This window comes from Melopsittacus undulatus, chromosome 6, assembly GCF_012275295.1.
Source record: "Melopsittacus undulatus isolate bMelUnd1 chromosome 6, bMelUnd1.mat.Z, whole genome shotgun sequence".
In the NCBI taxonomy this organism is placed as follows: Eukaryota; Metazoa; Chordata; class Aves; order Psittaciformes; family Psittaculidae; genus Melopsittacus; species Melopsittacus undulatus.
The window spans coordinates 84,028,143-84,041,786 of record NC_047532.1 but is presented as its reverse complement, the minus strand read 5'-3'; the positions used below and the strand labels follow the sequence as shown (position 1 = coordinate 84,041,786).

At 45.6% G+C, this 13,644-nt stretch overlaps 1 protein-coding gene across 2 annotated transcripts in view; it reads right to left on the bottom strand.

The window, feature by feature from the left end:
* The window catches only part of IL1RAPL2 (interleukin 1 receptor accessory protein like 2), a 344,758-nt gene extending 331,752 nt beyond the window's left edge, over positions 1–13,006 (bottom strand). For both annotated transcript variants that reach the window (XM_034064325.1, XM_034064327.1), the window contains exons 1-2: positions 12,895–13,006; positions 2,059–2,159 (exon numbers count right to left, since the gene is read on the bottom strand). In XM_034064325.1, coding sequence (XP_033920216.1) covers positions 2,059–2,140 — 82 coding nt within the window. In that variant the 5' untranslated portion in view covers positions 2,141–2,159; positions 12,895–13,006. The remainder of the gene's footprint in view (positions 1–2,058; positions 2,160–12,894) is intronic.
* Positions 13,007–13,644: the final 638 nt, after the last annotated feature.

Here is a 13,644-nt window from a genome sequence, read left to right as displayed (position 1 = left end):
ACAAATAACCATTCAATTACTTTCCTCTTCCCAGTCTCTGAATTACAGCATCACCACACTACAGATACTGTCAGCCTACTGAGCAACATGGTCTCACTGTTTCTTCATGCATTTGCCTGGCTGCATCCATCTACTATCTCCGATCTCCTACTTAACAATACAAATAGTTAAAGTTCAGAAGCCTCTGAATCATGTCTCTCCACAACATATAATGTTTTGGTGAAGCTCCAAGCAATCAAACAACCGTCCTTCATATCTAAAGAGTCCTTTCAGAAAGGGAGTCAAATTATCAACTTTGTTTTACATGCTGAAATCACAGAAACAGAAAATGCATTTCACATACAATGTAATGGAAAAAGGCAAAAAAAGGAAATCAATAGTTTGCTCCACACACCAACCTAAAAATCAGCATGCATGACAAAGAATATGGAAGGTGTAAACCAACTGTGTGGTCATGTCCTTGCAAAGAAACTGTAATTTTACTTTACGTTCATTTGTCTCCTTTATCTTATACTCAACATACACCAACTCAATCAAACACAAAAAACCCAAACAGCTATTCACTAGTGGGTTATATTTAGCAATAGACAGTCTACCATATTAAAGCCTTTTCCCACCAATACTCAACCTGAATTGATACTGTCACAGCTGCCAATAACACAAGATTACCTGCAAGGAAAGCAGGTAAAAAACAAAACAAGCACCCAACTAAAATATAACTAAAGGCAAACTACCAGCTGAATGATGCCATAACCACAGGCATGTTATTTCTATTGCCCTTAGCAGAGTTTAGACCAAGCTCCAGTGTAGCCAAAACCCAATATCCATGACTGCTCTCACAGGGCAAGCAGGGCTTAGAGCACAATAACTGAACTGCTGTGGGCTAGTTCTATTTAACAACATCCATTTATACTTTCTAGCGCAGCAGAAGAATGCAGCCTAGCATCTGGCAATTTCCAGTAACACCTTGTAGCCTGGGATGTGACATCTAATGCTTTATAACAGATGGACCAGTAACTTTTCTCCTCTGTTCTCAAGAAATGCAGAAATTAAACTTAAAACTGGCTACACCAACTGAAGTCAGTAATTTCTACTTGCCCCTGCATTGCTAGAAGTGCTGGCTAAAGACAGAGAAGACAGCGAGATCAATGGAAGCCCTTACACTTGTATGTATAGAACACAATTAGGGAGGGGGAAATGAGGAAGTTAACATACAAGTTTAAAAGTACATTTATCCTGCACCAGTTACCTGCCCACATACACAAGGCTCTAGCAGACTAACACCACTATACAACACTGCCTCTAACCTACTTGCCTGCCAGAAGTCCTCCCAAACATGCAGCTTACTTGAGAAAGGCAGTCTCATGAAGTCATTCCCTTTAAGGAGAGAGAGCTGCATGGACTAGAAGTCACTTCAGGCTTTAATATAAATGAAAAACTACCCAGATCAACTGTCTATCCTAGAAGGAGATACTTCAAATAACTGTTAGGGTATCTTGTTACTATTAGTGGGTTTCAAAAGCAGATATAAGCCTAAATCAACTCCCACTCTCTTCCACTGCTAGAATAATCAGACATTTTCTCCCCAGGAACGCTCTTCCCAGCTAACCCTATATATGAGCACACATATGGCTGGAATGACTTTTTGGAAGATGCTCTTCCAACGTACAGAGAAAAAATCATCCAGACTTAAAAGTCACCATAAACCACATCCAGAATTAAGAAAATCCCTTAGCATGAGTAGAGATTTTATATTAGAGCATTGCTGAAGTCATTATCACCTTTGTGATATTTCAAGCAGATCAACCTTTTCTTTTTTAATGAAAGAAAACAGAAGGACACTTTTTAAACTGTTTGGATCATCAACAGAACATTATAGTGAGAAAATTAATCCTGCAACATCTGGTAAGCAAACCATACTGCTTATGACTGGGTTTTTGGTTTTGTTTTCAGAAGAGAACAGGTATATATGCAAACCAAGAAGCAGGCACGTAAAATGCTTGATTGCATGAGCACTAAGTCCAGAATCAAAACCAAAAGTATTTTTCTGTGACTTACCAGAATTCCTCTTTGACACGAGCTTCAAATCCATGCTGACTACAGTACAGACCACAAGGACCAAGAGAACAAGAGGCTTCATCTTTCGCTTCCAGTGACAGCTGAAACACAAACATAGGAAGAAGTCTGAATCACAGCTCTCCACTAGAACAAAGCAGCAGCTACAGTTAAACATTTCTCAAAGAGCCATTAGGGGACAATGGCTTAATCTAGAACCTCTGGGTTTAAGTTTAATGCAGGTCTCTGGTTTTGTAGTGTAAAGATAAAATCAGTCTCTACTGTGAACTTCACTACTTTATAACATAGACATTTTAAGAAAGGAAAAATCTCATTTAAGATTGTATTTAATTTTACGTAATTATTGGAACTGATTGTGTTTTCATTTACAAGTACGACATCATTCAAGAAGACATAGCAAGAGCAAGCTAAGGCTTCTTGCCTACACTTAAAAACAGGCAGAAAGAATCTGAACTCAGCAAAGACCATATATAGATATATAAATGAGAGAGATATACTTAATTACAAGCTGGAGTTCTCAACTATGCTTAGCTTGAAGTCACAGGCCTTTTAGTAACTTGATCTAGTTAAGACTCTAGGAATTCATCTCTGTATCAGACACAGGCTTTAGATCAGGACCCATATTCTCAGCAAAAGAGGGCAGTCAGCTAAATCAGAGGGAAATTATTTACACCAAAAAATGCATTAAAGTTCTTATAGCAGTTTCTTTTACACAGAAATGCACAAAACCACCTGCATTAGTAGTCAAAAGCCAACAGAACAGAATCATTCCTTAAATGCTGCACCACATACACCCACCCAAAGGTCCCCTCAACTCTGGGACCAGCCCAGACTCTTACAGCTCTGACTATTGCTCAATGTGATAAACTAGCAAGAGGGTGAAATGTCCTCTTAAAATTATTCAGTTAAATTTGAGTTTATTACATCAAATATTCTTCCCTTGTAATTTTACTGCCACTTCCAACCCAAGTCTCCCCCCCTCACCTGACCATACTACAAGCTATAAATAGGCAGTGGATTTTCCAGCCCTGAATTCTATGTTCCCATGGGCACTTCATGCCTATTGATTCCCCACAGTTACAATGCTAAAGGAGTTTTCAAGGAATAATAAACGCTGAAGGCTGCCTGACAGCAGTTAATGGCAGAATTAATATTCATTGTTCCTTAACCTCTCCTTAGGGTACCAAAATCCTGAAACAAGCAAGGCCATCTTGACAAGAGAGCTTAAAAGTAATTGAACTAAATCTTGTGACAGATAATTGTAATGATGATGTTATGCTAGAATGATTTTCAAGTGTAGCTTTGCAAATTACTTTCTCCACTTTCCTCCCTTCAGTTATTACAGCTGAAGTATGCAACTCCTGGGTCTTTTTTCATGTGGTCCCTCCATCCCCACCCCAAAAGAGCTATGCTGCATTAAATACACTTAAAAATTCAATGCAAGCGCTGCCAGCCAACATTAATGCTAGAGAGAGGGGAGAATTCTTGGTCTTGTCAGCATTAATAGGAGTTCTGCTTTTTGAAGCCCTGGTCTCACCAAGGCAGTCGGTCTCTGTACCTGCAAGAATCAGGAAAATACAGCAAGAAAAGGGCAAGAAACTACTTCATCGCCCAGTCATTCACAGCCTAGCCCAGAGCCTGAGCTTGTCACATCTGACACAACACCACTAAAACTGCCATAGCAATAAACTACAGTTTGAGGTGTCAACTGTCCCAGACATCCAACCAGAAGGTAGGATCAGTCACACCACAGTGACCAGCGGTCGGGTGGCTGCTGTCCTGAGAGCATACACAGCTATAAGCAACCAGGCTGTTCAAACTGCCATACCACAGATGACTGCTGTTAAACATAGAATTAGACAAGGAAAGAAAGGCACAGTGTAAGGTTTATGTCTCACAGAAGAATATGAAGCAGACAGAAAAGGAAAGCTTATGTGTCTAGGACAAAGTTACTAAGTTCGCTCAGGAGGAGTCTTCTGGTGCTAAGCCTGCCAAGGCTCCCACCACATCTCCCAGCAGGACCAGGCCATGAGACAGGATAAACCAGTAGCCATTCAGTATCATTGTTTAACAATCAAGGCATTTTCCTCCAAGGTTGACTAACTTTCCTCAGAGGCACTGAGCTGCATTCCCATGAGGAGCTGCTTACTCCGATGCTGCCAATTCCAAGCAGCTGTGAGCAAGGATGCACAGCTGTAACAAGAACATAGTACTCTACTGCACACAGCTCACAGGAGGGTGACCAAGTTTAGGACTATTCCCAGAAGAGTGAAGGAGACATCTTACTTAATAAGTATATAGACATACAAATTATAGTTAACTTGCCCAAGATCACCAAGCAGATGGAAGAGAGACACAGAATAAAGTGCTTGAGAAGGCTGAAAGAATCACTAAGCAAGTTAATCCAGCCCTTGCTGTGATCTGCCAGGCTGCATTTCTATTGAGGTAAGTAAAGGGATGTTGCTACCATCAGAGGGACAAATGTAGGAAAAACAAGGTGTGACAACTCTATCCTCCATCATTCCACTGCTAACAAGGCCAACCCTTCCCTCCTCATACAGCTTGATGCTACAAACCACGGAATTCAGGCAGCTTTCCCAGTCCGCTGTAAGCACACAGCAATTACAAGCAGACCAAGCTGTGATGCAGCACAAATTCTGTTTTCCTAACACAAACCCTGACTCTCAGATGCTGCCTAATGCCCTTCACCTGTGTTGACAAACTTGACTTCCAAGTCCTCAGAAAACAGGCTTTGGGAAATGGTGTCCCATTTTGTTCATGTACTGCTTACTGTCTTTCTAGCACCCACTGCAGTTCACATAGCTTCCCTGACTCAAAGGTATTTCAGGTGACACGGTTAGAAGGAGGCACTCAGAAACAAGGAAACTGGAGTGTTAATATTCGACACAAAACCCAGCATTGCAATTCCCAAGTCCCCCCTTTAAACATAACTTAGTTTTGCTCTAATTTCTACTACAAGCTTTGTTTATACCATGCTCCTGTATATGAGAAAGCAAGAAATGAGAACTGGTGCATGCGTGCACTGAGGCATACGTCTGTGCAGTGCAAGATCTGCTGACACACCACGAGGCTCTTTAGGCTCTGGTTTCTCCACAGAAGCTGCAATGCAGAAGGTGCTCATTAAAAACAGCAGCCACCTCTTTAGTGGTTTCCGATTGTCAGGTTTTGGTGCTCAGAAATCTCACAAAAATACAGTTTTCACCCTATACATCAAGGATGCAATGGCAACAGTAATTCTTTCATTGTCTTTACAGTCTGTTAGATGGGGACTTCTGCTCATTTCTTTTCAAACCATTTCCTCACTCCACTTTTCAAGGCTTACATGAACTTTTCTCTCGGGTCTTTTTCTTCTGCCAACACACTGCACTTGGAACTGTTCATTACTGAAGGAATCTTCAGTCTATCCAACATTCTGGATGGAAGCAATCCACAATGGGCACCAGCCCTTCTTGTAGATACCTTAAATACAAACACAAACTATGCAAGAGCAGAGAAGCATGCCAGTTCAGATAACATTATCTTCAGCTCTACTTGATATGGGTCACGCAGTGCTCCTCGCTCTGTTGCTCAATGAGCATCACAGAATATTTCATTTTGCCTAATTCACTGTACATCTTCACCAGCCACTTAAGTTGTCATAATACACAATGAACATTAATTCTACAAGGCAGTGTGCATTCAGCATGTGTCTGGCTGGATTTGACCCTCCACTGGGCTCAGGTCCTTAATTAAGTTCACATCTGGCTCATTCTTGTTGATCTAAAATGCATGTGAAATGTAAAAGTGAGGGAACCTGGCAGTGCTGGTGTTGTGCAAACTGAAAGGGACCACCAACAATGAGACAACAGCTAAAATGTCTGGGATTGTTATTGGCTTAACAGTATCAGCTACGTGATAGCAATACAACAAGGAAAGACCAGGGTATTGTCCTGAAGAAGGAAAAGGAACCATAATTAAATATACAGAGCACCTGAGAAGGTCACAACACCAATCTGCAGTGATTCCTCTAAAGGCTACATGTCTGGGTGTGAAAGAAAAGGAACAAATGGCAAAACTCACAGATCTTTCATGATAGGAAAGGAGTAAATTCAGAGACTTCTCTGTTATTTCAGAACACCACAAGCACCATCCCATAGGTGTCAACACTGAGATTGTGCTTGAAAGACTGTAAAGCTTCCAATTAAAAAGTTTATTATCTTCCAAATGGCAATCATGGAAGATACCAGGAGCAGCATCTCAAAGCTTCAAAAGGCATCTTACAGTGTAACAACAACAAAAACCAAACATGGGCTTCAGTGATAGACACAGAAGACAAATACTGTGATGGCCTCCACACAGTAACTACTCCCATTAGCATTTCTGGCTGCAAAGAGAAGTTATTTCAGTAATGACAAAATGGTAATCAGATTCAAGACTGAGTAAACTGCTAGTTTGCCCTGGAGAGAGAAAACCCTGCAACCATTAACACAAGCACCTTTGCCTGCAAGACCTTCCCAATCCAACAGTGCCTAAAGCAGTGCTCACACAAAAAGTGAGGAGCAGGGAAATGGAAAAAATCTCCTGAAATATTCCAAATAGAGAGAAAATTCCAATATCTATGGGCCAAAAGTGCTAACGGGAGGTGTTACTGATGAGCATATGATACAGGCACTCATCTATATCTCTACTAAGAAAATGCAACAAAAATACTCAGCAGCCCATCTTAACAGATCCATGAACCCAAAGAACTAGAATTACTCAGCACCAATTAGCAGATCAAGTACTATCAGCTCACACCACACACTGACCTCGATTCCCTAAAGCAACTTACACAGAATTCAAGTTCATTATATCTTCAAATTGGATTTTAAATCCCTGAATCATATTCCTCCCTTGTTGCAGCATCTCCTGCACTTGGAAGCAGAAAGTAACTGCAAGGAGGAACAACAGGAACAACAAAGAAGCAGGGAAGTTAAAAACGATGTTTTAAGCCTCATGCCCAGCTGCACCATCAATGATGCACTGATTCAGCACTACCCTGGATTCTACAGAGAGCTATTGTTCCAGCCTGAACTTCCCAATATTCGAACTACACATCCAGGATATATGGATATGCTTGTCCAGTATCATAGATTTTAAATCTGAGTAGTCCAGGCCTTTTACAGACACTCAAAGTGAAATACATGCTGTGGGAGGGGGATTACAGCTGTACTTCAAGCCCTCATGGTTTATGAGGTCAACACAATGGGTCTATTAATTTACAGCCTTTTTGTCTCCCTAGAGTAGGGGCTATTAATATTCTATATATATACTTACTCCTGCAGATTGTGGTTTAATCAATACATGACTTCAGGCAACATGAAGTACCATAGGCAATGTAAAGACTGTCAGATCCAAGGAGTTCAGGTTTAGAGCGGGGCTTAGCCTCTTGGCACTTTGCAGAAGCACTTAAAGTCTATCAAAAAGCCAGCTGGGGATGAGAAGAAAACATGAAGACAGCCTACATTTGGAAAGCTAAACATGTACACTTGTACTGAGGAGAGTGATTTTAAGAACTGGCTTAAATCAGCCTAAATCACAGAACTGTGATGCAGTGTGAGGAAGACACAAAGCAGAGCAAGGCACAGCAGTAATCACAGCCACCAGAGAGGAAAGAGGAACCCCAGACACACATCAGCAGTACACTTCCTAAGTCAAGGAGGCACTGAGCACTGTTTCAGGAGGGCAGACAGCTTCTGGCCTGAGATGAACTCAGGGGCTACACTCCCAACCCCAGCACAGCCAGCACACCATGGGAGAAAGGACTCTGGATCCTACTGTTCAGTACACCGGGGCAGAAAGGCAAGGTGCTGATGAGAACTCTTCAGCTTCAGATTCACTGAAAAACCCTGTAAATTACAGGAAAAATACACTGTTTCATCCGAGTCCAGCTCTTTAGTCACCAATACCCAGAGCAAACACCACTGCTGGTCATGGCCTTCTTCTGAGTGTTGTAGATGACCTTGCCAGTGATCACAGGTCTCCCCTACAGAGCCTCGACCACAAAAGGAGAAAGCATTTCAGATTAAAAGAGACGAGAAGTCAATTCTCACCCACAGCAATTTCAAAACTCACCACTCTTACATCAATAAGGAAGTAAGTTCAATTCACACCAGCCTATCCAAGAGCATTATTAAGCCAAAAGATAGATACTTTGCTTCTTTCATACACCAACCTTGCTTCCCAAGCAGCTTTTGTAGAAAAGCTATTAAAAATGAAGAGACAGTTCAAAAAGAGTTGTCAGGCCTGAAAGATAGCATATCCCTTCTCTTCCCCCTCACAGTGCTTTCCTCATCCCCCTTATGTTCCTCAAGGCTTGGTACAAAGGTGCTCAGAACAAAACAGAACTAGAATTTGCCTGAGCTGCCATCTGCATGCTGAAATGTTCCCTGCTTTTATAGAGAAACTGCTTTTACAGCACCTTAAAACAGCCCTCTTTCCGGGACCACATAGAAGATGGACTGCGGTTGTTACAAGTGTCAGCTGTATTGACTTTATATCTGCTCCTGTATACGTTCATACCTCTGCAGTATTTACCCAATAGCAATATTTGCACTATTCATGGCAAACCCAGTCCACATTCATTCCTCCACGTTAACAGAACAAGCACAGAGAACACAACTCTGCATGCGATGTGCTTAGAATTGCATCCCTTGATCTCAATCCCAGGCACATGCTTCCCTAACTAATACATAATGCCCAAAGAAGGCAGAATTAACAGAAAAAGACGACATATCAGCTGTTACCTTTCTTACTAAACACTCTTCCACAGTTTTCCACTTAGAAAACATGGCTCCAGAGAAGCAAGACAGGGCACTTTGCTGTTAGCAAAGGCAGTTTGCTTTCAATGTACTCGGCACCATCTCATGCTACCTTAAAGTGGAATTTGAGATCATGAGAAGCTGCTTCTAGAATATGACTTTCAGGAATTTTGTAGAAATCTCATAAATAATAATGTTTTGTTCTGATTCAGGCCAAAAACCAAACTAAAATACACGTTTTTTGTGCCCTGGTACTGCTCTACCAAATAGACTTCCTTGTTAGTGTTACTGATACCTACAACAGCACAAAGAGGGGTGGAAGAACAAGCCCTGCAGAACTTCCTAACATGCAGTCTTTCCCCCACCAGCTTTGTCACTGAACATAACACACCTCTCAGCCCTCCACTGAATCCAAAGGGCACTTGCCTAGGTCAAGGACCAGATGCTGGAGGAAACACAGACCATCAAAGCTAGCAAAAGGATTCCCATTATTTTCAGCAAGGGCAAGATCTCTTCCCTTTATCTTTTCAAGGCTGTTTAAAGGAAGATTTATTTTGAGTTGGACACCCTGAAAAGCAAACAGACTCTTAAAATGGCTATTTTGTGGTAGAGTTTAAATGTTCACTTCCCTTTCCAGCACGAAAGACCTCCTGATAAACAGCTCAGATTCACATGGTTTGAGGAAAGAACCAGAGAGCAGACACGGTTTCCCATACAGCCCTTTAAAGCTGTTTAATAGTTGTTCACGATTTAACATCCCTTGATATTTTCAGCTTGAGCCTCAGTTTGAAGTGAGAGATTACTCAGAGCCTGAATGTTTTGGAGAACAGGGAAAGCCCATACATTATAAATGCTTTATTTGTACTTCTTATTGTTAGTGCAGATTTTCAGCTCTTTTTCCTCAGCCTCAGCCAGCAGAGATGCCTGCCTGCATAAGGCACAGAAACTCTCCTTGGAACCTCTCTGCCTCCAGTCCCACAAGGGCATCTCAACACAAGACATACAAGATTTGGGCCAAACAGCCTCTCTCTTCCAAATACCAGATAGAAAAAACCTATTCTCTGTAGCTTTAACTGGATACATGTAACATGTACCCCTCTCTCTACAGGAAACAGGGAACAAATAACTGTCTGCAAACAACTAAATCCCTTCACAGACCTGTCCCAGCCAGAAAGTCTCCCCTGGATGCTCCTGCCATCTCTAAGCAGGTAGAGCATCCCAAGAGGTGTGGGGCCTTACATATTGCCCAATTTGCTCTACTTGCTCTGCAGCAGCCTATGCAGCTCTGCTGGGCTCCTCATACACACACACTGCCTCCATATACAAGTTGCCCATTTTATTTTCACAGGGAACTGAAGTCAGCTCCACACCTCCATACACACACTCTTGAACTCTCCATAGCTTATCATACAGCAGCAAGGAACAGCAGCCATGACATTCTGAGCCCAGCATACATGCTCCTACCTGCCTCTGCTAACTCACTTCTCTGGGCTTAAGGCTGCAAAGTCCAGCTTCTTCTGAGGCCCAAGCCTGCAGCCTCCATCACATCAGGAAGCTGCCTCCTCCTCCCATCTTACACCTCCAGACCCTGCCTGATCAGAAGTGACCCATGCCACAAGGACACCTTCTTCCCAGCAGCCTGAATCCTTCCTGACCCTCTCAGGCTCCTTTTTGATCTGACTTCTGTTTGGAGAGCAGACAGTCTCCCCACACTGGTTTCCAATAGCTTTGGCTACTGCACTGCTTCAAAGTGCAGCCACTGCAGATTAAAAGGCTTTCCACCACTCTGAGAGATACGAGGCAGTTCAAAGCTGGTTGATACCACTCATGCACAGGGGCTCCTGTAATTGTGTGGCATTCACTACAGCTGACTGAAGTTGGCTAAGTACATCAATGCAGCACACCTGGGCTTTATTCTTACCTCCTGTGCAAGCAAGTCTTCCTCCCTTCTCCCTTACCCCCATTTTACTGCCAGAGCATCAATCACCAACTTGACTGGTGATTTGAAGACAAACCTCCCATGAGCTTCCAGGTGCTGTGAGAAGTGGCCTGCAGAGAATTCCTGAGCCTCTCAAATGGACCAACCAAGGATTCATCTCTCTTCTGTGCTCACCTGCAGCCCAGTCAGGGTGCTGAGGATAAGGAAGTCTTGCTCTCAACTAATGTCCCTGAACATTCCCATCTGAGCAGCCCTCTGAAGTACCCAGAAGCAGGCCAGAAGTGCATGTACACCCACACAGGCAGGATATACGCTTTCCAGCATCCTTGGACACCAGCTAGAAAGCTTTAGTTCCATAGAGGAAGGTCTCCCCTCACAGACTCAGATCTGGAACACACTGGAGGTGCAAGCTGCTGCCTAGCAACACTAGTGCTTCGCAGGGAGGTCAGTGCATGCCCCTGTCCTCCTGCTGCAAGAGGTCTCCCATGCACAAGGAATTACCCTCGGAAGGACACAATCCTTAGTAATGTCTTGGAAAGCCATCCTGCGCATCCCCAGTTACAACCCCTGCTTAACCATGGACACATCAAATCCCGAAGATCAGTGCCTGTTCCTCAGTGAACTGCCAGAAGACTTCACTTCTTGCATTCACTTCATGTGAATTACATCCCACTGGCTTACAGAGCCCAAAACCCCAAATCCAGCCTATCCCTCCATCTCCTAATAACCCACCTGTCCACTGCAAAGCAAGAACTCGACTCACTGTCAGCTTCCTCCCCAGACTTACCTCCCGCTTCAGGTCTGGCATGAGCAAAGCTTTTCAGCCACTACGCCCTCCTCAAAGCTGGCTGCTCCTTCCTCCTGAGGGAAGCCCCTTCCCATGCACTACATAGAAGCCAGGCAGGCAAAGTCCCCAGCCCTTACAGCTGAGGTACTTGGCAGATAGAACAGACTGCCAGGCAGCTGTACAGTTTTATCCTTGCTAAGAGATAACGTCCCCCTTCAAGCACCGGCAGCAAGCATTTGGGGCGAGTGCCTCTCTCAGGCATGATTGCAACCACACTTACAATGCCTGGACACCCCAAAACAGCCCTGCCCTGCTCCTGCACCAGCTCACTTTGTCTTGTGCTGACCTCTAACTACTCCCTGATAAACCCCAAAACTACATCTGCTTTGATGGCAATAACCTAACAGCCAAAACCCCCACATTCACCTATAAAAATATGATTTTTAAATAACCAGAATAAACCCAAGAAAGTACAAACACTGCAGAGGAGCGTGAGAGAGTGCCGGCTCCTGCCACGGGGGGATTTTCCTCCCAGTACAAGCCCAAGTCTGGGTGTTAACCCAGCAGGTAAGAGGTTGTCCCAAGCACACAGACCTTACCGAGAACTTCGAGAAACTGCAGCTTACAGCATTTTCCATCAGAAACTTTGGATTCTTTGATTCTTGGCACAATCAAAGGACAGGCTCTTTGAAAGCAGCTGCTTAAATGAAGCTCTTGAAAGAGATTTTGTGCCTTTTAGCAGGTTTACAGCAGACCCCAACCGAAACCAGAGCAGCCTCAGTGCCACAGAGCTTCGGGAGGCAGATGAAGACTCCCGCATCACCCGACATTCAGGACACCTTCGCAGCACCTCCGCGCAGCCAAGCCTCCAAAGAACCGGCACCTTTTCAACAGGCTCCGCTGAGCTGCGACATCCCAAAACCCGAGTCCTCGCGTGTATTTCACATCCCGGTAGGCACACTCCTCCCGTCCGCTGCGCTCAGTGAGAGCCCCTCAGTGCTCACCGAGACCTCCCTTCCTGACGGAGAACACCTCGGATACCGACACGGCCACGGGGGCTCCGCGTCAACACGGACCGCAGCTCTGAGGGGACCCGACCCGCACGGAACACCGCCCGCCCGGTCCTTGCCGGAGCCCGACCGGCAGCAGAGGGTCCCGCCGGGTGCCCCCTCGGCACCGCTGAGGGAAGGTGGGGGCGACCCCGAGAGGACGCTGTTTGCACCCCAACTTTTCAGGGTTAGAGGAAAACGTGCGATGTCGCTGGGCTGAGGACACTGCGGCGCAGGGCTTACCTCCCGGCGGCTCCCCGCTAGCTCTCCATTGCCGGCACGGCCCCGTCCGCGGAGGCGGCGGAAGCTGCGGCCGGCGGTGGGGGGGTGGCACGGTCCGCCCGTGTGCGCGGAGAGGGGCTCTCCGCCTCTGCTGCCGCCCGTCGAGCTGCGACGGGGCCACGGAAAGCAACGGGACCGGACGGGACGGCGCTGCCTGCGCTGCCCCCGTGCCGCCGCCGACGGCTCCACACGCGGCAGGTGCGCCCGCCCGGCGCAGAGAGACACTGCGGCGCCCCCTGGCGGCCGCGCCACGCCGCTGTCCTCGCAGCTCTCCGGCCCCACTGACCCGGACCGGTACCGCCGAGGGACCCCCCCCCAACCCCACTCCGCACCGGGTCTTGCGGGGAAGAAAGGCCACTGCCCAAGTCCCTGGTACCCCCTACAGCACTGGCAACCGGTAGGAGACCCGTTGGGCCAAGCACACTGGCCCCGTGTCAGCCGGGAAACGTCCTGAAGAACGGAAGGAGCTTCAGCAAAGAGTGTGTAAGGAGCAATCGGTACCTTCAAAACGGGTCTCGCAAGGCTCAGGTCAGGACGGACGGCACTGGAATAGCCCCACGGTAAAGCGGCGTGCACAGCACCCACAAACAGAGCCCCAAAACCCTCCTCCCACTCCTCTGTAAGTACTCAGCCCCACACTGCCCGCACAGCTGTAACCGTTTAACTTCAGTGGGCACAGGTGTAGCTCGTCCCGGCGGTTACAGCACCTGC